The sequence below is a fragment of the Notechis scutatus genome, chromosome 8 (assembly GCF_049901735.1).
Source record: "Notechis scutatus isolate UNSWTSFEM ecotype Mainland chromosome 8, rNotScu1.2, whole genome shotgun sequence".
NCBI lineage: Eukaryota > Metazoa > Chordata > Lepidosauria > Squamata > Elapidae > Notechis > Notechis scutatus.
The window spans coordinates 18,868,983-18,893,901 of NC_142016.1; the positions used below are offsets into that span (position 1 = coordinate 18,868,983).

Consider the following 24,919-nt stretch of genomic DNA (forward strand, 5'->3'; position numbering starts at 1 on the left):
TCCGGAAGTTCCAGAAGTGGGCCTGTTTCTGGCTTCCGGAGGGCCTCCGGAGCCCAGGGGAAGCAGTTTTCGCTCTCCCAGATGCCTGAGGGAAGCCTACGGACTCTGGAGAAGGCAAAAAAACGGCCCTCCTGGAAGTTCCAGTAGGCCACGCCCACCATGGCCACGCCCACCCAGCAACCGGGCAGAGAACCGTTTGTTGGGATTTTTGAATCCCACCCCTGGATACATGTCAACATTTAGGTGAACGTGAAGCTTATTATGGCTGCCACGGACAACCACGTCCCTCACCCCATTTCTTCCCCAGTAATTTCCACTTATTTTTTAGACTCTCCTAACAGAATTCATTGAAAAATTTGGGGGGAAACCCCTTTTTTTGACAACCGTACAGACGCAGCTGAGAAGGGAGTGATCCAAGAATGAATACCTGAGCCTGGTTTTGCTTTTGGCTACTTTGGTGATGCAGTACCGATGCACAGTATAGAAGTAATCCTCGTAAGGGATGCCATGAGTGATCACTTCTGTGTCCACCACACAGCCTCCATTCTTGGAAGTGGCACGGAAAAGAGTCTAAGCACCCAGCAGGTAAAGAGGAAGAGAAAGGCAGGATAAGTAGAGTCATTCAGGTTTTTGGTACCCGTGCTTGGAAAATGCTACGCTTTACCCATGCTCATCCGTTTGTTCAGATAACAGTCTCAAGGAAACAGTGGCTTGAAAGTTACAAGTAAGTCCTCGACTTATGACCACAATAATCCTCCTTTTTTTAACGACTCCATAATCCCTTGCAGAGTGGAGTCTGGGCAACTGAATGGAGCTAGCTGAGTGTTTTAATGGCCGGATGCCCTTTCTGTCACCAATGTGGAGTTTTGTTCAGCAGACATATTCACAATGTGCCCAGAGAGAGAAATATCTGCCTCTACCTAGGATCGAACTCACAGCCTCCTGATTGTGAGGAGAGATCTCCACCTCTAGGCCACCGCACCACTTGACTTATAACCACAATGGAGCCCCACATTTCTGTGGTTAAGTGAAACATCTGTTAAGTGAATTTTGGCCCAGTTGTTAAGTGAATCGCCATAGCCGTTAATATAGCAACAAGGTGATTAAATATATTCTGATCATGAGACCTCAAGGATGTTGCAACTTTTTTCAGTGCCGGTGTAACTTTAAACGGTCACTAAACGAACTGTTGGAAGGCGAGGACTATCTGTACTGGGACAGCCAACAGATCAAAACACCATGACCTTGCTTTGTCCGTCCCTCTTAATGCAGGTAGCCCTCGAGTTACAACGGTTTGTTCAGTGGCTTATTGTTCTGACTCAGGCTTCGTCAAACTTAATGAAACACAAGCTTACTGTAAAAACAAAACCTATTTTATTGCAACTCTGGGAATTACTTCCATTCCCAGCCAGAAGAAATTATAAATAGTTCCCCCGGATAAGAGTATGCCTTTCAGTGCTATAGAACGCTGCCAAAAAACAGAAGACCAATTAATTATAACATAAACCAACCAAAGTCCCAGAAAAAAACAACAACCACAGTTCACGGAGCTTACAGAAGGACTCAGACACTATTGAACTACTTTGCTTCCTACAAAGCGTTCGTCATTGAGGTCTGACTTTTATCCCTTATGGGAGGGGCAATCACCTCCCAGCCTCACTCCCAAGTCACCCCTTTTGTCTCAGCTGCTCTCGCCTTCTAGTAGCTCTGCGCACACGCGCACTGGGAACAGGCTCCCCTGGGTCCTCTGCCCCGCTGCTGCCAGACTCCAAAGGCTGCAAAGGCAGCACCCCACTCCCAGATGGTCCTGGCCCCATCCCTGCATCAGATGCAGGACCATCATCCAAGTCCTCGCAGACTCCCTGCCTAGTCCCCTTTCTTCCTCACTCTCCAACTCCACTGCCGTCTGCACTGGCTGCCAGCGAACTACAACACTTATGACCGTTTTTCACACTTACAACTGTTGCAGTCACATGATCACAATTCAGATAACGGGTTCATATTTATGACGGTTGCAGTGATCCCCTTTTGCGACCTTCTGACGAGCAAAGTCAATGGGGAAGCCAGATTCACTTAACAACTGGGTTATTCACTGATCAACTGCAGTGATTCACTTAACAACTGTGGCAAGAAAGGTCGTAAAACGGGGCAAGGCTCACTTAACAAATGTCTCACTTAGCCACAGAAATTTTGGGCTCCATTTGTGGTTGTAACACGAGGACTACCCGTATTTTTAGGAACCCAATGGCCCTACCTGATTCTCCACCACAGGGGCAGCCTTGGGGCCCAATGGGTTGCTGATGGGAATGGTGTAAGTCATGACCCGGCTTTGATGACACTTGCTGTCTCCGCTCCATGAACTCAGTGTGACATCTAGGAAGGCGGGGGGAGGAAGAAAAGTTGGGGACAAAATAGGAAAACCGAGTGGTAATTAAAATATTACCAGTATCAGGAAAAAACAGTAACAGTAAAGTCTTAGTTTGATGAAATAGCAGATGATCATTTAGTGCAGGGGTCGCCAACCTTCTGGGCCTCAGGGACCACCAAACTCATAATTTTAAATCCCACAGACCACTAATATGAATTTTGACTGACAGTGGCTTGCTGACGTTGGTGGGAGAGAAAGAGATCGAGAGGTAAATCTAATATCTCTCTCCCTCTCACTCACTCACTCACACACACAAACACACACGTGCGCACCCACACAAACACACACAAAGATGTGTTTCAAACTTCTTAACAACCGTGTTCTGTGAGCATGGCCTAATTTGTGGGTGTGGCTTGGTGGCCATGTGACTAGCTGGGCATGGCTTATATGTAAATATTATAAATATTTATGTAAATATTTAATTTTTTATAAAAAAGAGCAACTTTTACCCAAAATCAGGCAAAGAAGGCAGATTGAGTTGCTCACAGAATCACAGATTCATTCAGAGATCTATCTATCTGTCATTGACTAGCTCAGTCTGTCACATAAAATTTGCTTACAAGCAAACTCATAAAATTTGCTAGCAAGCAAACTCACAACACACCATGTATGTAAATATTGAATTTTCTCTGTGGACCATCAAAATTTTCTTGCGGCCCACCGGTTGGCGACCACTGATTTAGTGAACTCTGGGTTCAGCAAACACATGTTGTGTTCAGAGTCCACCCTCTTTGGAAGGGGCGTTAGTTAAACCTCGTCGAGTCAAGGTTTAACTGCAACCCACACAATTGACATCAAGCATGTAATTATGCAAATGACAAAAGCATGCACGGATTTGAATTGAATGGGACACCCATTATCTCTGAAGGTTGCAAGGCTTTAGTATAAATGGCTTCCAGCCCCCCCAAAAAAGGCACATTAAAAAACAGACCCAAGGTTTCAAAGGGTTGCTAACTTATTCTGCATACAGCCAGTTTAATTCAACCTGAGGTCTTTGGCTCTGCCAGGGAACTAAGATCCATTCTCACAACCATTAACTTTGGACTGAAAAGGAAAAGGGTCATGGGACTGAATGGATGAATTCAACTATGGCTCATGAGGGATCCCCCAGCACCTCTTGTGCAGTTGTTGAAGTCCTCTAGAATTGGGGGTGGGTGGGGATTTAGGCCTGGAGATTTGGCTTGCTGTGAAGGAAAGCTCTGAGGGAAAATGGCTGCCCTGTTTGCGTCTTAACCCACCCCAAATAGTCAAAAGGACCAAAATGGTTGTTTGTGCCCCATCTGGAAATATTATATTGTAACATGGTTGTATGGTTTGCCAATTGCACAGGGGCAGATAGGACAGCGCTCCAGAGGGTTAATGTCATTGCCCAGAGGATCATTGGTTGCCCTCTCCCCTCTTTGGAAGAGCTTTATAGCTCCCGCTGCCTTAAGAAAGCTCAAAACATTCTCAAAGATCCATCTCATCCTGGGAACCTTTTTTTTTAAACTATTACCATCTGGCAGGTGGTACAGGACAATAAAAACAAGGACAAATAGGCTAAAAAAACAGCTTCTATCCCAGAGCAGTAACTCTATTGAATTCTACTGTATAGTGCAATATTAATGCAATATCAAGGGTTTTCAATTCAATTGTATAGAATGCGAAGGATGTGTGTTTGTGCTTTATTTTTTTATAGTTATGATGTACACTAAATATGGCATTTAATTTTGTGGTACGAGGTACAATGACAATAAAGTAAATTAAACTAAACTAAAAATAAACGTCCTCTGTCACACTTGCTGTTAGCTTCAGAAGAGATAGATATGATGGATCAGGATGCAGGTATAGATATATGGATCCAGACATTTAAAAAGTTGTTAATAATAATTATACAACAAAAACAACAATAATAATAATTTGTAACTCAGGGTTGACATGTGGGGTCCTTGGTGCTCTCTGAGCTTGCTTGTTTTCTTGCAGACGTTTCATTACCCTAACTAGGTAACATTGTCAGTGCTACAGCTGATAACTAGCACTGATGATGTTACCTAGTTTGGGTAATGAAACGTCTGCAAGAAAATAAGCAAGCTCAGAGAGCACCAAGGACCCTTCAATTGACTTAAATCTGGAGCCTACCAGATGTGGTGGGAGCAACAGACAGCAGCAATGCCAGGAAGAATTCCAAGATTGGTTGGCAACCTCTTTGGCAGTTGCTTAAAACTGAAAACAATAATTTCCAGCACAATTCTCAGATCTATTCTGTAAGACTGATTGAGTTAGATGGGCATAAAAGAGTTTCACCAGCTTTGAAATTAATTTTTGAAATCAATTTTCCTCCATGGACATTCAGGTGAAGAGCATCTGTGGAGATTCTCGGTCATCCAGGTCATGGTTATCCCAAAGGTGGTTTTTTTCCCCAAAGGGCAACTGGACTTTCTTTGTTTTTCCTTGAAGGTGTTTCACTTCTCATCCAAGAAGCCTCTTCAGTTCAGTTCAGAACTGAGAAAGCTTCTCGGATGAGAAGCGAAACATCTTCAAGCAAAACAAAGAAAGTCCAGTTGCCTTTGAGACATTCAGTTGAAGACTTTGAGATTTTCTTTCCAACAGACTATTTGATTAGGCTTTTTACTACGATCTGCCAAGAAGGAAGGTCGTGTCTCTAGCAATCAGGGAAGTTTATGCAACAGCCTCCCAAATATTTATCCAATACACCAGCTGGAAACCAGGTTATGGAAGTCTAAGGTTAATCCATCAAACAAGACAGAAAACAGCAGTGTCCTTTGTTTTTGCAATGTAAACTCTTGCCTGAAGTTCGCTCCCGAATATTGACCGAGGATGTGATTTGAACCAGTTTCTCCTTACCTGTGAATTTGCGTTGGTCGAAAAAGCTGTGCATGAACTGGGAGTCGCTGAAGAGCATTTGCTGCAGCCTCTCAGCTCCAACGTGATACACGGCATTGATCAGGAGCCGCCCTGGTAAGTCTGTGAAGAAGGCTTCCACCTCAGCTGGAGAAGGAAGAACGAGAGATGGTCGGATTAGATCTCCTAATCTAAAAACTGGGAGATGTCAGCTTGGAAGCCATTTTTCTTTGAGGCTTCTGGGCTGCCACATTCAGTGCCTGGGAATTTGGGAGGGGGACTTCAAGGAGCGGTAGAAAATTAGCCACAACAACATTCCTTTCTCAGCAAGTCAAGGACATCTTACCCTGCACCTGGAGTGGATGACTGGGGATAGACTCCAGTTGGAACGAAGAAACAATTGGACCATGTGATGAACTATTGGGTGAAGGGATTTTGGATTCTCTTTTGGGCTAAGAAAAACCTGGAAATCTCAGATTCGGGTTTTCCTCAGATGTGCCAACATGACATCTCTAATAAAATGGATCTTTTGAGGAGATGACAATCTTGGGAGTCTTTTAATTTGGAGGTTGTTACTTGGAATGCTGATAGGAGAATTCAGGCAGGATGGAGGTTGCCCTCACCTTCATCTTGCGTGGATGAGGAGGAATTGCTCATGTCGGTGGGGAGCTCTTCACTGGGGTCCCCCTCCAGGGGGGACCCAGCAGACCCTTGCAGCAAGTCATCCAGAAGGGGGTCTGTGGCTGAGGTCACTGTGTGGCTGGATGAAGCATCCATTTGGCTGTCAGTGTTGTCCTCTGCATCCTCAGCCAGCTACAAGGGAAGCATGTCGGCATTAGATTCAACCCAGGTGAGTTTTGGCTCCATTTGAAATACACATTTGGTTATGAAAGAATGTTCTTTCTGCGCCAACTCAGAAAGCTCAAACTGCCCAAGGAGCTGCTGATCCAGTTCTACAGAGGAAGGACTGAGTCTGTCATCTGCACCTCCAGAACTGCCAGGTTTGGTTCTGCAACACAACAGGACAGACACAGACTTCAGAGAGTAATTAGGACTGCAGAAAAAACTATTACTACCAACCTGCCTTCCATTGAGGACCTGTATACTGCATGAGTCAAAAAGAGGGCTGTGAAAATATTTACAGACCCCTCACATCCCAGACATAAACTGTTTCAACTCCTACCCTCAAAACGACGCTATAGAGCACTGCACAACAGAACACAAGGACGGTTTTTCCCCAAATGCCATCATTCTGCTAAACAAGTAATTCCCTCAACACTGTTCAACCATTTACAAAGTCTGCACTACTATTACTACTAATCTTCTCATCACTCCTTAACACCCAACCCCTCCCACTTGTGACTGTATGACTGTAACGTTGTCGCTTGTATCCTTACGATTTATATGGACTGTTTCCTAGTATGTTTTGATTGCTTATTGTACCCTATGACTATCATTAAGTGTTGTACCTGATGATTCTCAACTCTTGATGAATGTACCTTTTCTTTTATGTACAATGAGAGCATTTGCACCAAGACAAATTCCTTGTGTGTCCAATCACACTTGGCCAATAAAGAATTCTATTCTATTCTATTCTATTCGACATTCAGCATCTGGACAGCCAATGAGGTATCAGCCAAAATATTTGCTATTTTGAGCCCTGATGGCACCCAGTGGTAAGAAGGCAGTTGTCAGGATTCTGGCAGTTACCCCAATTAAATCATGAGTCTCGAGCCAAAACTTCCAAAACTTCAAAAGGATTTATTGGGAATTAATATGTCTGGCACTGCCTGGGTGTAGCCAACTCTGTGACAGATAATTCATTGTCACCCTTTACCCTGGTTTTCCCCACCCCCTGGGTGTAACATAATTCATATTTTCTAATGAGACACATCCATAGCCAAGAGTCATCAATCATGCTCTCCAGTTAGATATTTGCACAGCACAAAACTTCAGTCACCTAGTTACCATCTCTGAAAAACTATTTATGGAATGCACTTTCAATTTCCAAGCTGCCACACTGCTCTTTCAAACCCCTTTCCCCCCTCCCTTTCTGTTGGCAACTCTAAAAAGACCATAGAAATATTTTATGAGTTGACAGTAGTACTGCAGGCTACTTCTGCTGACTGCCAGCTGCCAGCAGTTCAGTAGTTCGAGTCTCACTGGCTCAAGATTAACTCAACCTTCCATCCTTCCGAGGTGGGTAAAATGAGAACCCAGATTTTGGGGGGCAAGATGCTGACTCGGTAAACTGCTTAGAGAGAGCTGTAAAGCACTGTGAAGTGATATATAAGTCTAAGGGCTATTGCTATTGCTATTTGATATGTTCTTGTCGCCGAGCATGCAGCAGAAGGTAATACAGGTAGTCCTTGACTTGCAACCATTTGTTTAATGACTGTTTGAAATTACAGTGACACCAAAAAAGTCCTTTTACAATATTCAATGGGACTCATTTCTAAGTAGACATGTATTGGGCTATAAATAATTTCCAGAGCTAAAATCTCTCTCCTTTGTAGGTTGCAGTTGAATTAGAATCATAACACCATTTTAGCTAGATGTATTTCAATAGATTGGCTTCATTTTTAAGTATTCTGAAATATCCTTGGACAGTTCCCAAATCTGTGAGAAACAACCACAGAGTATGTTGGGTTTTTCTATTATTTTCTTTAGCTGCTTAAAAAAGCGAGTATTATTAGACTACATATCTAAAAATATTCTTGGTAGTCAACGCTGAACTGAAAATTTCAACTGTTTGGGCAGCCGGAGAAAAAAGGCTTTTATTAGGAGGCATCAAATCAAACATAATTACTTTCTACTCAAAAATTATTTAATCAATGGGAGAGCTTCCCATTTTCCTTCATGTCCTTTGTGTTGTCTTTACTTAAAGTTGACAGTTGGATGGCTTTACAAGGTTCAGTCTTTCATATTATTTTTAAATAGTTTTATGCTGTTGTTTGCAACATTCAGGTTATTGACAGGTGTATGGAGCATATCTATCTATATATATATGAAAGCAAAATACCACTCACGCATCATCACAAAATCTCCAGAACCATAAAGCCTAAGAAATTTGGCACGCATGTTCCCCTTGGCTTCTAGGTGCTCACTAAGAAAGGATTTTTCCAAATGACCATCAGAGCATTAGTATTTCATATATTATTATTAACATGTTCTGATGCTAAGGAGTTCTATTCCCCTTCCTCACCTGAAAAGAAATCTGTTTCAAATGCAAAACACAAGCAGAGGAGAGGAGTTTCAGTTTCACAGCAGCAAGCAGCTTTAGTACAGAATAGTTGAGCTAAGCCACGCCCAGGCTCCTTGCTGTCTCCTTCTTGCTCACACAGCAAATACTACATCAGTTTCCAAACAGCCCTCAATTCTCTCACACACTGACAGGGCGCTAGCCAGATGAATACCAATGGATGCTGGTAGGCAGAATTTTATTTTCCTTATTTTCCTCCCCAAAAACTAAGCCCGACCACATAGTTTCGTAGCAAACCACGGGTATCGAGCTAGTATACTTATAAAAGCAAAGGTATAAAAAATAGTATGGCGCATTGAGACAATTGTAGTATTTTCACCCGGGTCTCTTAATAGTTCAAAGGCATTCATTTGACTGCACTGAAGACTGTTAGTTAGACTGTTAACTAATACTAAATGTTCCAGAATTAATTTATAGCACTTCTAGGTGGAACTAGAAAAGACAGACTTTTTTTTAGAGATACATCATATCTCTGGGGAATATTGATCGATAGTCAGAATTTACGATACCTTCCTGTATTTCAAAGACAAAGCCCTTCACAAGCCTGGTGGAGGTTAATTTGGGCTCTGTTTAAGATGTTCCATAGGTTCTTCTAGTTGGAAGCGGCTGCTGGGCATTGGCACCACAGTGGAAATCCATGTTACAACATCCCTGATAAATCAGTCTAGCTGCCTTTTGAATTACATCCAAGGACAGGAAGTTTATTTCCAGCTAACTGTTCTATATATATATATATATTTAACATTCAGTTGGAATCTGGCTTGCTGTAACTCAGAGCCTTCATTTTTCATGTCCTGTTCTTGGGAACTATGGAGAGTAAGACCTATGTGGCAGACTTCCAGATATTTAAAGAGTGTTATCTATTCTCAGTCTTCCATTCTCAAGCTTACAACATTCCCAAACAAACAAAAAACCTACCACTGATGATGTTACACACTAACATCATAATAGTTTGGGTAATAAAACATCTACAAGAAAGCAACCAAGCTCAGAGAGCCCAACGACCCCTCTACTAAACGATCTTAAACAGTTTCTTCTTCCTCAAATGACTTTGTGTCTATCCTTCTCTCCAATCCTCATCTCTGAACTGATTTTAGTGTATTTGATTCTTACTTCAGTGATCCAATTCTGCTACATACATTTTTCCCGTGAATATTGTCTTTTAGATCCTTTATTTTAACCCCAAGAGGGCAAGATTTTGAAGACAGGTAACCTATATAAACATCATGCAACCTTCCAAAAACTCTCCAAGATTACACTGCTGAAATTTGGTGGCGTGATTTTGTTTTTCCTCTTTCCACCTACAAATAACTGTAGGTGGTAAAATAAATGCATTAAAATGCACAAAACAAATGAGATTTCTCAGGAGGGGAAATTATGCAGAGCAGGTAATGTTCAAGAGGAGAATGGAAAAGTTTGCAATCCGCTCATCATGCATTATTGTAGGGCAAGTAGTTTTAATGGGGGGACAAAACCTAGGAATGGACCTTCATAACATTCCAGCTGTCTTCTGAATCCCCTGTCCTCACCGATGTGGTTCCATCGCTGCTACTGGCCAGTGAGCTGATGCAATGACTGGTGTCCCTTTTGTCCAGCAAGGGACTGGTGTCCAGCTTGAGGTCAGTGCTGCAGCGGGAGGTCAGCTCTGTCAGGTCAATATCATCTCCAATTTCTTTCTGGCTTCTGTTGTGATTCAGGGAAAGACAGATAAAAGAGAGGGAGATTTTAAAGGAATCTTCTGGACCAACAAGACTAATTTATGGAAGGATCAACTTGTTGTGGTCCGCCGGGCGGCCTGTGGAGCTGGCAGCAGTCAGACAGTGGGGAGGAGCATGGGCCAGTCCTGGAGTCTGGGGAGGGCTCGGATGAGGGGTCTGCGTCCGACACAGAGATGGTTTTTCGGAACAGTGTGTGATTGTTACTGTCTCAGGAAGCCTTGGTCAGAACACAACCTTGAGAAAGGCTGCTCACTATCTCCTGCAGATGGCAAAGAGACAACTAAGAGGTATGGCTGCAGGCTACATTCCCTGACCCAGAAGAAAACTGTCCTGTCCAGAGTAGATACTCACCCCAAGCCATTGAGGTCATCAATGGGAGAAACATAGTCATCATCTTCACTGGTCAAGCCAAGTTCAGAACCGTAGCATTGATGGACAATGTGCCAGAGTTCTCGTGGGGGCAAAGTCTGATGGCAATGGAAGAACACGGCATTAAGAGAGGAAACAAAGAAGCAGATACATAGCACAGCTATTGAAGGGCTCATGACAATAAGTCAACATTTGTTTCCAACTGTGGATTGCTGAGCAAGCTGCAATCGATTGGGTTCAATGGCACAAACTATGGTTTTTTGAGACCATAATGGCTGCATTCGTGCAACGAATTAAGTGCAGGGAGTCATGGAGATGACTTTGGAGAAGGAACCTAGAAGCTATTAGGGCAACAGGAAGTGTAGAAGAGGAAGCATGTATTCAATCTTGGAAGGTGGGGAAAGTATGGGTGGTCCTCGATTTATGACCACAATTGAGCCCAACATTTCTGTTGCTAAGTCAAACACTTGTTAAGTGAATTCTGCCCCCATTTTACCACCTTTCTCGCCACAGCTGAATCACTGCGGTTGTTAAACTAATAACATGGTTGTTAAGTGAATCTGGTTTTCCCATTGACTTTGCCTGTCAGAAGGTCACAAAGGGGGATCACATGACCCCAGGACAATGCAACCGTCATAACTATGAGTCAGTGGCCAAGCGCCTGAATTTTGACCATGGGGATGCTGCAACGGTCATAAGCATGAAAAACGGCCATCAGTCACTTTTTTCAGTGCCATTGTAACTTTGAATGGTCACTAAATGAACAGAGGTAAGTTGAGGACTACTTGTATTGGAAAGACACTGGTTTTCCTTAATTCCCCAGGGTAGGAGTGAAAGGAAAATGCTTTTTAAAAACTGGTTTCGGTTACTATAGCCCAGTGGTGGCTAAACTTTTTGGGCTCCTGTGCCAAAAATTGTGCACACATTAGCACATATGTACTTGCAGGCCAGCACCCAGAATGCAATGCACACACCCCTACACCCTCTGCGCATGCCCGCTCAATCCTACCCCCCCTGCCATCCCCTTACCTGCACTGCACCTCACAGCTAATTTTTTGGCTGGTTTGAGACCTTTTTCAGCCTCCCAGAGGCTTGGAAAAAGCAAGGCTTTTCAGGACGAATAATATGCCCGTTTCGTCACTTCCAGTATTACAAGTAGTGACGAAACGGGCCTATTCGACCTGAAAAGCCTTGCAGAGGCTTTTCCCAAGCCTCTGGGAGGCCAAAAAGGCCTGAAACAAGCAGAAAAATCAGCTGTGAAGCGTGCGCATGTTGCAGTGAGGTAAGTTTGCCTGCGGTTCACGTGCCAGCACAAACGGCTCTGCATGCCATTTGTGGCATGCGTGCCATAGGTTCGCCATCACGGCTATAGCCTATCTCAAAAAAGTTTAATTCCAGTCTTCCTATGGTGTAAGTTTCTCGATCTGGTTGGCATTGAGCCAGAACCAAGAAAGAAAATGATGGTTTGGAACAGGTGACCTGTGGAACCCCAAGTTACAACTCCTAGCATCCTTCACCATTGGCCACACCTTCTAGGAAAGCTGGAAATCGTATTTTGACCATATCTAAAGGGTCAGAAAGTTTACCCCCCCTTGGCTAAGCATCATGTTTGAATCTCATTTCTGGGTGTACCTGTTTCTATGGGTGCATCAAAGGCAGGGGTAGATCCGACAGGGTTAACTACTGGTTAGGTGATTTACGAGGTTCGGTGATTTACGATGTGCTTCCCTGCAAGCTGCGGCTGTGCCTGTAAATCGTCATCAGCTTGCTGCCTGGACAGCTGAGCAGCGCTGCGTGCAGAGAAGCAGCGTTTGAAAAAGCACTTTTTTCCTGCTTTTTCAACCGCAGTGGTGCCTTGCAGGAAATAAAGGTCGGGTAAGAGCCCAGGCGGGCGGGTGGGCCAAAACATCAGCAGACATAGAACCAGTTCTATGTCTTTTGCTCTTCAGAGCTACCGGTTCTACAGAGCTGGACAGAACCGGTAGAATCTCACCCCTGATCAAAGGTAAACAAATCAGTATACTGTATAGGAGTCACAGTGAAAAACCTTGAAACGTGTCCCAAAGGTGCTTTTTCAAGAGGCAAGGGGACTGACTCTCTTTGGTTTTCCTTGAAGACGTTTTGCTTCTCATCCAAGAAGCTTCTTCAGTTCTGAGTGGTCACCATCCAGTCAGAACTGAAGAAGCTTCTTGGATGAGAAGTGAAACATCTTCAAGAAAATAAAAAATAAAAAAAGAAAGTCCAGTTATCTCTTGAAAAAGTACATTTGGAACAACTGTGACCTGGATGACTGAGAATCTCCATAGATCAAATATAATCTACCACTCTCAAAAAAAAATCCTAGGTAGGTTCTCCCCTAGTTTGTTCCTACCTTATCCAGAAGTGCGTTCTGCCAAAGGCGAAAGATTAGCATGAAGCATCGGTCACGGGCACCAAAGGATGTGAAGAAATGCTAGGAACCACAAAGAACAGTGTTAAGAATGGTCCCCCCAAAATAAGTTTGACTGTGTGGAACTTTCATAGCTTCTATGTTGCATTTAGGCTGTGCAGTGTCCCAGGCACAAAAGAAACTTGCTTTCAGAAAATTACTGAAAACATAACTATTTTGCAGGCCTTAGGATGATCAATGGGACACCCATACTTGATTTATTGATTTACTAAGTTCTTTTGATGTGCTTTAATATTTTACCTTTGAACTTTCAATAGGATGGCTTTTCTTTTATGGTTTTATTTATTGTAAACTTCAGAGAATCTGATTGATCGATTTAATTAATAGGTAGGTAAATAGGTAGGTAGACAGAGTGACAAAGGAACTGGAATTTATTCATGTGAACATGCACATTTGATTACAGAGCTGCAACGACATTTCCTCTTCACAAATGATCTCCGGGAGATAATCTATGTTCTTGCTCCTGCTGTTCACACAGGTGGGTGGATGTCAACAATGGGAAGATAACCTTTTAACTATGTAGACCAGGGTTACTCTTCCAGACATGACAGAACTACAACTCCCAGCATCCCTCAGCAGAAGTCATCTTATTGCCACATGGTTGCTGGGAAATAATTGTTCAGCAGTGTTCCTCAGCCTTGTCAACTTTATGAAATGGGGAATTCTGTCATTTGAAGTCCACATGTCTTAGAAGATGCCCAGGTTGAGACATACTGTTCTACGGGATCACCCTATTCTCGATTCACAGAAAATTGCTTCCTGCCTCAGATTGTGCAATGCATGCTTGCGTGAATAACATACTGAAAGAGTACACTGATCTCAGGCAGAAATAATGAAAGGTTTCTGTGAAATGGGCACTGCTGTTTCAAACTGCAAACCTCAAGAAAACATCAGAGGGATCTGAGCAATCTTAAAAGATTACAAGCCCTCCCCCTGGCTGTCTAAACCACAATTGTTGGTGGAAGATTGTAATCTCAAGACTTCCTGGATGTGCATAATTTGCAGGGCGCTTGTGAAGACTGTGCATTGTTTTCTCTGAAGTGTGCAGTCACAGGTCATTAAACTGTGCAAAGGAAGGATGGCTTCACATGAAAATGATTTTCTACAGACACACCCATCTTTCTTTGAAGTTCTTTGTACCTGATGTGCTTTCTCTTTTCAAGGACGTTGCCCTGTTGGTTAGGGCCATAAGTCAGGACGAGATGCCTCTGAGATAAAGGCCTCGCCCTGGCTCAGCAAGAAGATCTTAGGAAATCTAGGACAGGAAGAAACCAAAGGTGCTTCTTCAAAAGGCAACTGGAGTTCTCTTTGTTGTTTTTTTCCTTGAAGAAGGAGTTTCGTTTCTTCAGTTCTGAAGAAGCTTCTTGGATGAGAAGCGAAATACCTTCTTCAAGGAAAAAGAAAAGTCCAGTTGCCTTTTGAAAAAGCATCTTTGGGGCAACCATGACCTGGATGACTGAGAATATCTATATACAGAGAAAGGGGGAGAGAAGAAGAGGAACAAGTCAACAACAGTGAGTTATCAGTGAGTTAGCCTCTCCTCTTGCCCAGGATTGCCCCACTTCCTAGAAGAAAGATAACCTAGATTGATGGGAAAATCTATTCAAATATTTACACTGTCCATTATGTGCCGCCTGCACTTTGAAAAGTGGGGAAAAGAGAAAAGGAAGCTGGGACAGAGAAAGGCCGATATTCTTTGGTCAGGCCACAGACACCATATTTTTTCCCAGTGGCACTGAGCATTCATGTGCAGCTTCAGAATGGCCATTCTGGGGAATTCTGGGAGATGAAGTCCCTGCATCTTCAAATTGCCAAGGTTGAGAAACCCTGGTCTAGAACAAGGACGGGAAATCTTCACAACTCAATGCCCAACTGAAGATCCAGATTCAACCCTGGATATTGCAAATTTCAGCCAAATCCGTAATTGCAGATTTCTACCAAAACCCCAGGGAGAAGCCATCTTGTAAAATTAGCTGGGGCATCTGGCAGCCATCCAGTTCTGAGATTCACAGTCCTCCTGAACCACCTCTGATCACAATACAGGAAGCAAATTCTCGCAGTTTGAGTCAGGAAACATACACATAATTAAACTAATGCGAGAATAGAAGTAATACAGGTTTAAATGAAATTGAACCCCACCGTGGAAAATCTTGCCCCTGTCTGTTCTCATGTGTGAAGTATCCTCACCTGTTTAACATCATTTCCTCCCTGAGGGGAAAAAAAAAGCTAAATAAGGTCCACAGCTCAAAAAATAAGGAGGAGGGGGGAATCACTACTCATTTATTTTTATTTATTGAAGACATTTATATGACTGCCAATTCACACATAGGTAACTCCAGGCATTCAGTCCAACTATAAGCCTTTCATGTCTAAGTTATTTTCTGCTTTTATTCTATTCTACTCTTTTTTATTTCACTTTTAAAGTTTATTTTAATTTTATTCTGCATATTACTATTTTAATTTATTTTTATTCCACTTTGGCAAGGGTTTTTTTTTCCACAAAAAAGGCGAGCAGATTTGTGCAGCAGCTTCCAATTGCTTCAATGGTAGAGATGCCTATAGATAACGTGCAAACCAAATCAGATTAACAGAGTTGGAAGGGACCTTGTAGGTCATCTAGTTCAACCCCCCCCCACCCAACTAGGACACCCTATACCATTTCTGACAGATGGCAGTCCAGTCTCTTCTTGAAAGCTTCCATTGATGAAGCTCCCACAACTTCTGAAGGCAAGCATGGGTTGATTGTTCTCACTGTCAGAAAATTTCTCCTCATTTCCAAGTTGAATCTCTCCTTGTTCAGTTTCCATCCATTATTCCTTGTCTGGCCTTCAGGTGTTTTGGAAAACAGCTTGACCCCTTCCTCTCTGTGGCAGCCCCTCAAAGATTGGAAGACTGCTATCATGTCTCCCCTGTCCTTTTCACTAGCGTAGCCATTCCCAGTTTCTGCAACCATTTGTCGTAATCAGTAAGAACAGATTACAAATAAAGCCCAGTTTTGCAACACAAAGACTGGGGCCCTTTGCTGTCAGATTATAAAATGCAGCATCTTGGAAAGGATAATTATCTATCCCTAGGATTGGATTTTTAGGGGATACGCAACGATCTCACCTTGTCATTCTCTGTGCAAATCTGAATTGCATTGGGAATCAGCTTGGCGGTTTTTTCCTTCTTGATGCATATCACCTCCTTGAGCTGGATGGAGATCTATCATGGAAGATGACACAGAGGTCAGTGGCCAGGAGAGGAAGAGCTAAAAGCAACCAAGAGTCCTGGATGGAGCATTTACCGTGGTCTCCCATCGAAAGATGTTGCTGTAGAAACAGATCCAATTCTCCGATAGATAAAGCCGTCCTTGAAGGAGGATGTCACGCTGCAATGCACAGGAGTAATCTAAGGAGAGAGGAGATATGAGGGGCGGGGGGCATGGAAAGGAGGACATAGCAACTATAAGGTTTTTTTAAAAATTGATTTTCTATTAAATATATTTCTTAGTGCTTTATAAACATCATGTTGTCTGGGTATTCAATTTGCTTAACAATACAAATTACAATCTCCACCCATTTTTTCCACCACTGGTAAAATAAATTCCGTGTTTGATAATATTCTACGTCTTCTTTCTGCTTAATTTTCAGTGTCAATCTATCCATTTCTGCACAATCTAGTATCTTCTTAACTATTTCTTCATCTCGTGGTGTATCTTCATTTTTCCAGTATTGTGTGAAAATAATCCTCGCTGCTATTAAGCCATTAAATACATACTTTTCAAGTTTTTCTGATATTATACCTAATAAAAACAATTCAGGTTTATAATCTATACATTTCCCTATCATCTTTTCTAATCACATTTATCTTTGTCCAAAATTATTTTGCTTTGACACACATCCACCACATATGATGAAATGTGCCTATTTTTTATTACATTTCCAACATTTGCTGGACATATTTTTAAACATTTTAGCTAATCTAGCAGGTGGTAGATGCCACCTATGAAACATTTTATATAGGTTTTCTTTATAAGAAATCAACATTGTTAATCTGTAATTCCTTTCCCATAAGTTTTGCCATTTCTCTAGTTCTATATTATAGCTAAAAAATTTCCATTGTACCATTGTGTCTTTTATTTGTTCATTTTCCATTTTCAAATTCAGTAAGAAGTTATATACCTTAATTAGTTTTTCATCATTTTTTCACGTGAAAAAAAAAACAACAGAAACTACAAGATAAAATGGGAGGTTATCCTTGCAGCCTGGGGGCTGGATGCCTAGAGATAGAATAGAATATAATATAGAATAGAATGGAATGGAATGGAATGGAATGGAATGGAATGGAATAGAATAGAATAGAATAGAATAGAATAGAATAGAATAGAATAGAATAGAATAGAATAGAATACCTTTATTGTCATTGCATTCTACAAATACAATGTAATTTGAAAGGTACTCCAGCACAGTGCCCCAAACACCACATCACAATCACACTACAGAGTATTTAAAAATTAAACATAGATAAATTAGATACTCGTCTAAGTCCCGATACTTTTATTTCAGATACAGGTAATCCTCAATTTATGACCGCAGCTGAGCCCAAAATTAGGGTTGTACGTCCTGCCCAGTCATTAAGAGGATCATAGCACGACTATGCCCAATTTTTACGACATCTTTTGCATGGTCATAAAGAGGATAGGGCAGTCGCTAAGCAATTGGTGCAATTCTTAAGTGAACCCATTGTCCACCGTGGACAATGTGGGGAAACATTGTAAATTGTAGTCACATGATGGCAAGACCTTGCAATTGGTCGTAAATGTGAACTGTTTTTGGCCAAAATGCTTATGTGACCCGGGGGGTTAGGGTGGGGAATAGCCATTGGAGCTTCAGATCTAGATCATTAAGTATCTTTCTGTCATATGTCTGAATGGTTGCTAAGCGACTGCTTACAAGTTGAGGCCTACTTATACATTGGCTATGCTCACACCTTAATCTAGCTGAGACCAATTTTTATGTCCCACCCTCTGAACTACAAACTAAACCAACACACAGCATACTATGCCACCAAAACACTATCCTACGCAAAGCTAAAACCAACTATGTTTTTTGGAACTGCAGCGGTGGACTTTGTAACTGAGAGCCAGAGATAGGCAGCAATCCAAAAGAGAGAGAGAGAGAGAAAGGGGGGGTGGGGGTGGGTTTGAACATGGCTGTGACAACAACGATTACAAACTACCAGTGCTTTTTTAAAAAAAAAAAAAAAAAAAACGAGGCATGCAAAACATGTCTAAAAATGATAACTCCAGTTCTCCCCCTCATAATTCCTCCCACCCTTTGCTTTTAGTTCTACCCTCTGGAATGTTATTTGAAGACTATCATAAACCTCTGAAGTGGCAAGCATTCCAGGGTTGAAAATTACCCACAGGACTTGCTGCTGATATCTAGCCCCCAAACTGAAAGAAAGAAGAGGAAAAACACTCCCCCCCCCACCCTTGCAGTTTCATTATTTCTCACACATTCTGAAGTTGTTCTCGATTGTTCTCCCAATGATTTCTTCCACCATCTTTATGCAGTCACTGATGAGTGATGACCAATTGTGTCTTCAAGTTGGTGTTAACTCTTAGCGACCGCAGAGGTAGATTTTCTCCTGGATGATCTCCTCCTAACCAGGTCTTTCAGGTCTTCCAAGGATGCAGCCATCGCTACTCGAACTGAGTCCTTACACCTTGCTAATAACTGTCCTCTTTCCAAGCATTAGAGTCTTCTCCAGGTCTTCACACAATGTGTCCAAAGTAGAATAATTTAAGCCTGATCATTTCAAGTAAGAACATTGGATTTGCTTTGTTCGAAGGTCCATTTGTGTTCTTGGCTATCTGTGGTATTCTCAGGAATCTTATCCAAGTCCAAAGTTGGAGTCTCCAACCCCAAAGTGTCCATCTCTTTCTCCCCTGCTTCTTCAAAGTCCAACTTAGTCTTCCATTGAAGTCACACACAATACCATAGCCCAGGGGTCCCCAACCACCGGTCCGCGGGCCGATACCGGTCCGCGAAACAAGTCCTACCGGGCCGCTGGCTTGCTGGGCGCCGCCATCTTTTTGATGAAAAAGTGCTTCCGGTGAGCTTTTCCGGTAGAAAGCTCACCGGAAGCACATTTTCATCAAAAAGATGGCGGCGCCAGCGCTCGGTGAGCTTTTCCGGTAGAAAGCTCACCGGAAGCACTTTTCATCAAAAAGATGCAGCGCCAGTGAGCGTGAGCTCACGGCACGCATCAAAAGATGAGCTGAGCTTTTCCGGGTAGAAAGCCATTTCTACCCGGAAAAGCTCACGAAGCGCTGCGCCGCCATCTTTGATGAAAAGTGCTTCCGGTGAGGTCACCGGAAGCACTTTTTCATCAAAAAGATGGCAGCGCCCAGCTGATGCCGGTACCGGGCCGCGGCGTAAAAAAGGTTGGGGATCACTGCCATAGCCTATTCTGACTATTATAAAGTCTCTAATAAATAAGTGGTTCTATTTGCCCAGTTCACCCACTCTTTTTTAAAAAAATGTTTTATTGGATTTTTCTTTTTTACATATCTCAATCACATACTAAACAGTACTATGACATTTTTATAGTTACATTTCCTGTCCTATACAATCTATACATTCTATTCCTATACCTTCTGCATCTATTGTATACACTTTCTTTTCTTATTTCTATTGTCTATTCAATCGTACCATTTCTGCCATATTGCATACTATTCAGAATTTTCTTTTCCTTTCAGTTCTATAGTCAATTTAGCCATTTCTGTGCACTCAATTTTTTTTTTATTACTAAGTCTTCGGATGGTATGCAATCTTTCTTCCAACACTGTGCATAGGCAATCCTTGCTGCTGTCAATACACGTTACACCAAATACTTTATCCTTCTATTGTATTTCCTTTTAATTATCCCTAGAAGAAATAATTCCGGAGCAAAATCTATTTGACTTCCAGTTAATTCCTTGTAACCACTTTTGTATTTTCTTCCAATATTTTTTCGCTTCCGGGCATAACCACCATGTATGATAGAAGGCACCCATGTTTTTGTCTGCATTTCCAGCAATCACCCACTCTGTTATTTAGATCCAAGCACAACATTCCCAACCCCCCATCTCCTCCAGTGGCCTCACCTACAAGAAGACGCTCAGCTTCAGGCAGCCCTTTGAAGATCCTGCGGAAGTCTTCGTTGCGTTGCTTGTAGGTGGGACTCAGCATCTGCCAATGCATAAACAGAGGCCTTTAGGATGATTTGGTCTTCTTACCTTCAGCTCAACCAGCCTTTCCAGCCTGGCTCACACTCCAGATGATTTTGGCAACGAACGACACAAGTCACATCTGCTGGGCTAGATCCTTTCTGCACAAAACGCCCAATGCAGAGAAGATTTGTAGTCATTTCTACCACTTTATAAGGAAGTAGGTTCTAGGAAAGAAATTTGCTAGCCAAGTCTGACAGCAATGTTTTCACCAAGAAGATCAAGAGTTGCAAAAGAATGAGATTGTGTCTGTTAATATTTTTTAAAAAGACATTAACCTTGCCCTTCCTGAAACTTTGGTTTTGGGTTTTACAGATTAGATTTGTTGTTATAAAAATGGCTAATTTATACTATTATGTAAAAGTAAAAAAGTTGAGGTTAGATGTTAATGCCTTATTCTACTGTACCAAAGGAGTCAATGCCTTTTTCTTCTTTTTCCTCTTGCTACTATCCATCTCCCTTTTTCTTCTCAAATTTCCCTACTATTTACTTTTGTATTCTTTTTGTATTTTATATTATAGAATAGTAAAAAATTGTATAATAAAAGAAAAGACTGCCCACAGCGCTTGCTAATGGAAATCTGAAAATAGCTTTCTTGCACTGTATTATTTTTTCTAGATTCACACAACACTCTGGTTACTAAACTAACCCACTTTCTGGATACACTATGCTGAACCTGAAATGAGCCAAGCAGGTCGAATTCATAACATAGGCTAAACTACAAAACCGAAACAAAACCCTTGTGCTAATGTTATCTCTTTAGTTGGGTCTTTTTATATGGTGGTGTGAACTCAACAGCTGATTATCTGTTGCTAAGTGGAACAGGGGCTGATTATCTCAAGGAGAGAGAGAAAAAAAGGTACTGAACAAAATCAAGGGCGTGAATTGTGAACTGGGTAGCTGCCTTAATCCCTTATTACTTGATAGATTTATATCTTGCGTTTAGAAGCATAAAGGTGCATACATAGCATTCTGCTATTTTTTTCCCCCCACAACAAACCAGTAATGAAGATAGGGTTGACAAGGAGAGACTGTCCCAAAGTTCTCCAGGGAGATTCTGTGGCTGAGAACTAGAATATGTTTCTCTCCATTCCTAGTCCAGCACCTTCTCTATTACTCCTCGGTGGCTCTTGGGTTGAGGCAGGGGGGCTCACCCCAAGTCCCACCAGGAGCTTCCATGGCTCAAGAACCTGGATTTGAATCTGGATCTTCTCACTCCTCACCCAGCATCCTCACCACTCTCCCACACTGGTTCTTGGTTAGCCCAAAGTCATCCAGGGCTGAGGGATGGGCTAGGACCTGGATCTCCCTGGTCACCATTCAACACTTTCACCTCTGCACTGCACCATTTCCGGTTCTATTTGCATAGAGTGTTTTTCATTTGTAACCAAATAAAACTATTTCTTCCCTCCCTCCTTTCCCCAAGCATATAAAAGTGCACCTAAAAAGAAGAGGACAGACAGATTCTCCATGCCTCCCCAATTATCAGCCCTGTAATCATATACCATGGAGCCCCATTCTAAGGCAGGAAAACTACATATTACCCATTTGTAGAATTGATGGGAAAGTGAAGGAGGAACACCAGAAGATTTATGAAGGAGAGCGGTGGAGAGAGAGGAAGGAATGAAGGAAGGAAGGAAGGAAGAAAGGGAGGGAGGGAGGGAAGGAAGGAAGGAAGGAAGGAAGGAAGGAAGGAAGGAAGGAAGGAAGGAAGGAAGGAAGGAAGGAAGGAAGGAAGGAAGGAAGGAAGGAAGGAAGGAAGGAAGGATCTGTATCTCTTACTTTATCTGGATGAAACAGCCACCAGCAGCCCGTGAGTCAAACCTAGTTTTGTCATAACGAGCAAGACCAGCCATGATCCAGAAGGCAAAGGGTTGCAGAGCACATCCTGATAGTTTTGGACAAAGAGGAGGGAGCTGTTGCAGCTGGCGGGGAGGGGAAGGGAAGGATGGATGAGCCAACTATGGGAAAAGTCTGAGTGCCAGTTGCACAAGAAAGGTAGGGAACAGGATGGCTGCAGGCTCAGCCCAGGAAAGGGTTTTAAGGGTGGGAGGGAAAAAAACAAAAGGTGGGACAGGCCAACAGAGTGTGCAAAGTCCAAAGGACAAGAATCCAAAGAAGGGTTAAAAGTTTGGAAAAAGAAAACACCGGGGTAGAAAATTTGGCTCCCGAAAGAACCTTTGAAGATACCTTTGCAGGTAGAAGAAGATTCGGGTTTTTGTTTTTTTTTTTTTGCAGAGGCAGGGAATCCTGTTGGCAGAGAGGGGTGGGAAAGAAAACGGGGCAGAAACTGGCGATCATCAGAAAAGAGAAGGGGGGGGCTGGAAAGTGTTTTTTTTCCGTGCAGCCCTGAAAGGCACAACTGGAGCCCCCCCCCCTCCTCCAAGGAGAGCTCCAGTTACACTGCCCGGCCATTGGCTGAGGGCGCCTGGGTGTTACTTACAGGAAACAAAGGGGGTGGGTGGGGAGATGGGTGTCAGGCTGCACTTAACCATTTCCTGCCCACAGACGGAAGTTTTGCCCAGCCAAAGAAAACAGCAGAAAACATAATCTATAATCTTGACCGAGAGCCCTGTCTTTCAAAAAAAAATAAAAAAAAATCCAGGGGAATGGAAGGGAGGCTGCCATTAACTGGGGATGTATGGGAAAGGAGTCCTGAACATGCCTGGAATGCCAATGGCTGCATTCACACAACTTAACTGGATTCCTGAATGAAACCACCGCCTCTGTTCAATGCACTGAGCCATAAATTGAGGGGGCAGCCGGCTGTGCCACAAATGCTAAACTACTAAAACTTGGCATGCCATGTGAACACAGCCGGTGTGGAATTAGATGCCTATAAACTGTAGTCCCAGAAACAGATGTGAGGATTGAACTCTGCTCCAAATCAAACCAGCAATGATTTGTTTACTCTTCTGCCTGTTTATATGCCATATAAAGAAGAGTTGCTGGAATTAGGTATGTCTAATTTGATGAAAAGAAGGATCAGGGGTGACATGATAGCAGTCTTCCAATAGCTCAGGGGCTGCCACAAAGAAGAGGGAGCCAAGCTATTCTCCAAAGCACCTGAAGGCAGGACAAGAAGCAATGGGTGGAAGCCAATCAAGGAGAGAAGCAGCTTAGAACTAAGGAGAAATTTCCTGACAGTTAGAACAATTAATCAGTGGAACAACTTGTGTCCAACAGTTCTAAATGCTCCATCACTGGAAGTTTTTAAGAAGAGACAGGACAACCATTTGTCTGAAGTGTTGTAGGGTTTCCTGCCTGTGCCAGGGGTTGGGCTAGAAGACCTCTAAGGTCCCTTTCAACTCTGTTATTCTATTCTATAATCTGCATTTTTCACCTGCCATTCAAGAACGTTCCTAGGACATCTAAAGCCAAGTAGAGTACTGTATTGTGAAGAACCAAACCAGGATCGCAAAAAATAAAAATAAAAAATAGAATCATAGAATTTTGAAGTCGGCAGGGACCACAAGGATTATCCAATCCAACCCAACCTTCTGCAATGTGCTGGAAAACCAATTCAACTCTCTCTCTCTCTCCCTCTCTCTCTCGTTGCTGGGTGGACGTCACCATGGTGGGCATGGCCTTGTCAGCCTCCTGCACCATGGCGGTGGAGGAGGTATTTTCACCCTCCCCAGGCTCCTGAGGCTTTCCTCGAGCCTCCAGGTGGGGTGCAAAATGGCCTCCCCGGGCTCCGGAGGCTGTGTGGAGGAAGCCCGTTTTTTGCCCTCCCCAGGCTCCAGAGGCTCTCTGAAGGCCAGAAACAGGCCCATTTCCGGCCTTCCGGGAGGCCCATTTTTCACCCTCCACGAGCCTTTGTGCAGGCCCTGCATTTACCTGGGATCCAAAATAGGCCATGTGGAGACTCCTGGGAAGGGCGGGATGGGGTGGGCACGGCCAACCAGCTGTTGCAACTACCAGTTCGGCGAACCAGATGTAAAATTAACATCCGGTTCACGCAAACCGGTGCGAACCGGTACCAGCCCACCCCCTGATCCTCTCCCACTGTGCCCTTCTCATACATTTGTTATACAGATAACACAAGCAACAGGGAGAAAGTCATATGTGTTTTCTTACACTGCTTGAAAAGGAGGCTATAAAGAAGATATAACCAGCCGACATAAATATTACAGACAGTTCTCAAAGTGCAGTCACAACAAGCTTGTAATTCTAGTCATCAGTTATTGCAGTTTTAAGTTGAGGCACCACACGCCTGGTCTTGATTTTACAACCATGTTTACAATGGCCATAAGGTGAGTAACAGCAATTGTGAAGTGAATCAAAAGGTCATTAAGTGAACAAGCTAATCCAGAAAATCCAATGGCTATTTTATATGTACAAGGAGTCCTTAGTGACCACGATTGGGACTGGCAAGCAAGTCCTTAAGCAAAGCCATCAGTAAATGAAACCACAACTGTGCTTATATTAGTAGTCCTCGGCTTACAATCATAATTGAGCCCCAAATTTCCATTGCTGAGCGAAGCCTTTGTAAAGTGAGTTTTGCCCCAATTCACGACCTTTCCTGCCACCGTTGTTAAATGAATCACTGCAGTTGTTAAATTAGTCATGCAGTTGTTAAGTGAATCTGGCTTCC

The 24,919-nt window shown here is 42.9% G+C and overlaps 1 protein-coding gene across 4 annotated transcripts in view; it reads right to left on the reverse strand.

Moving 5' to 3' along the window:
- Nucleotides 1-24,919, reverse strand: part of GRAMD1A (GRAM domain containing 1A) — a 44,483-nt gene that overhangs the window by 17,377 nt on the left and 2,187 nt on the right. The window contains exons 1-11 of one of the 4 annotated variants that reach the window (XM_087970917.1): nt 22,105-22,491; nt 20,200-20,284; nt 16,354-16,457; nt 16,176-16,271; nt 12,990-13,070; nt 10,601-10,716; nt 10,061-10,214; nt 5,893-6,082; nt 5,273-5,416; nt 2,255-2,373; nt 428-570 (exon numbers count right to left, since the gene is read on the reverse strand). In XM_087970917.1, coding sequence (XP_087827043.1) covers nt 428-570; nt 2,255-2,373; nt 5,273-5,416; nt 5,893-6,082; nt 10,061-10,214; nt 10,601-10,716; nt 12,990-13,070; nt 16,176-16,271; nt 16,354-16,457; nt 20,200-20,284 — 1,232 coding nt within the window. In that variant the 5' untranslated portion in view covers nt 22,105-22,491. Of the gene's footprint in view, nt 1-427; nt 571-2,254; nt 2,374-5,272; nt 5,417-5,892; nt 6,083-10,018; nt 10,215-10,600; nt 10,717-12,989; nt 13,071-16,175; nt 16,272-16,353; nt 16,458-20,199; nt 20,285-22,104; nt 22,492-24,919 lie in introns of those variants that run through there. The other 3 variants (XM_087970915.1, XM_087970916.1, XM_087970914.1) reach the window with 3 other exon arrangements.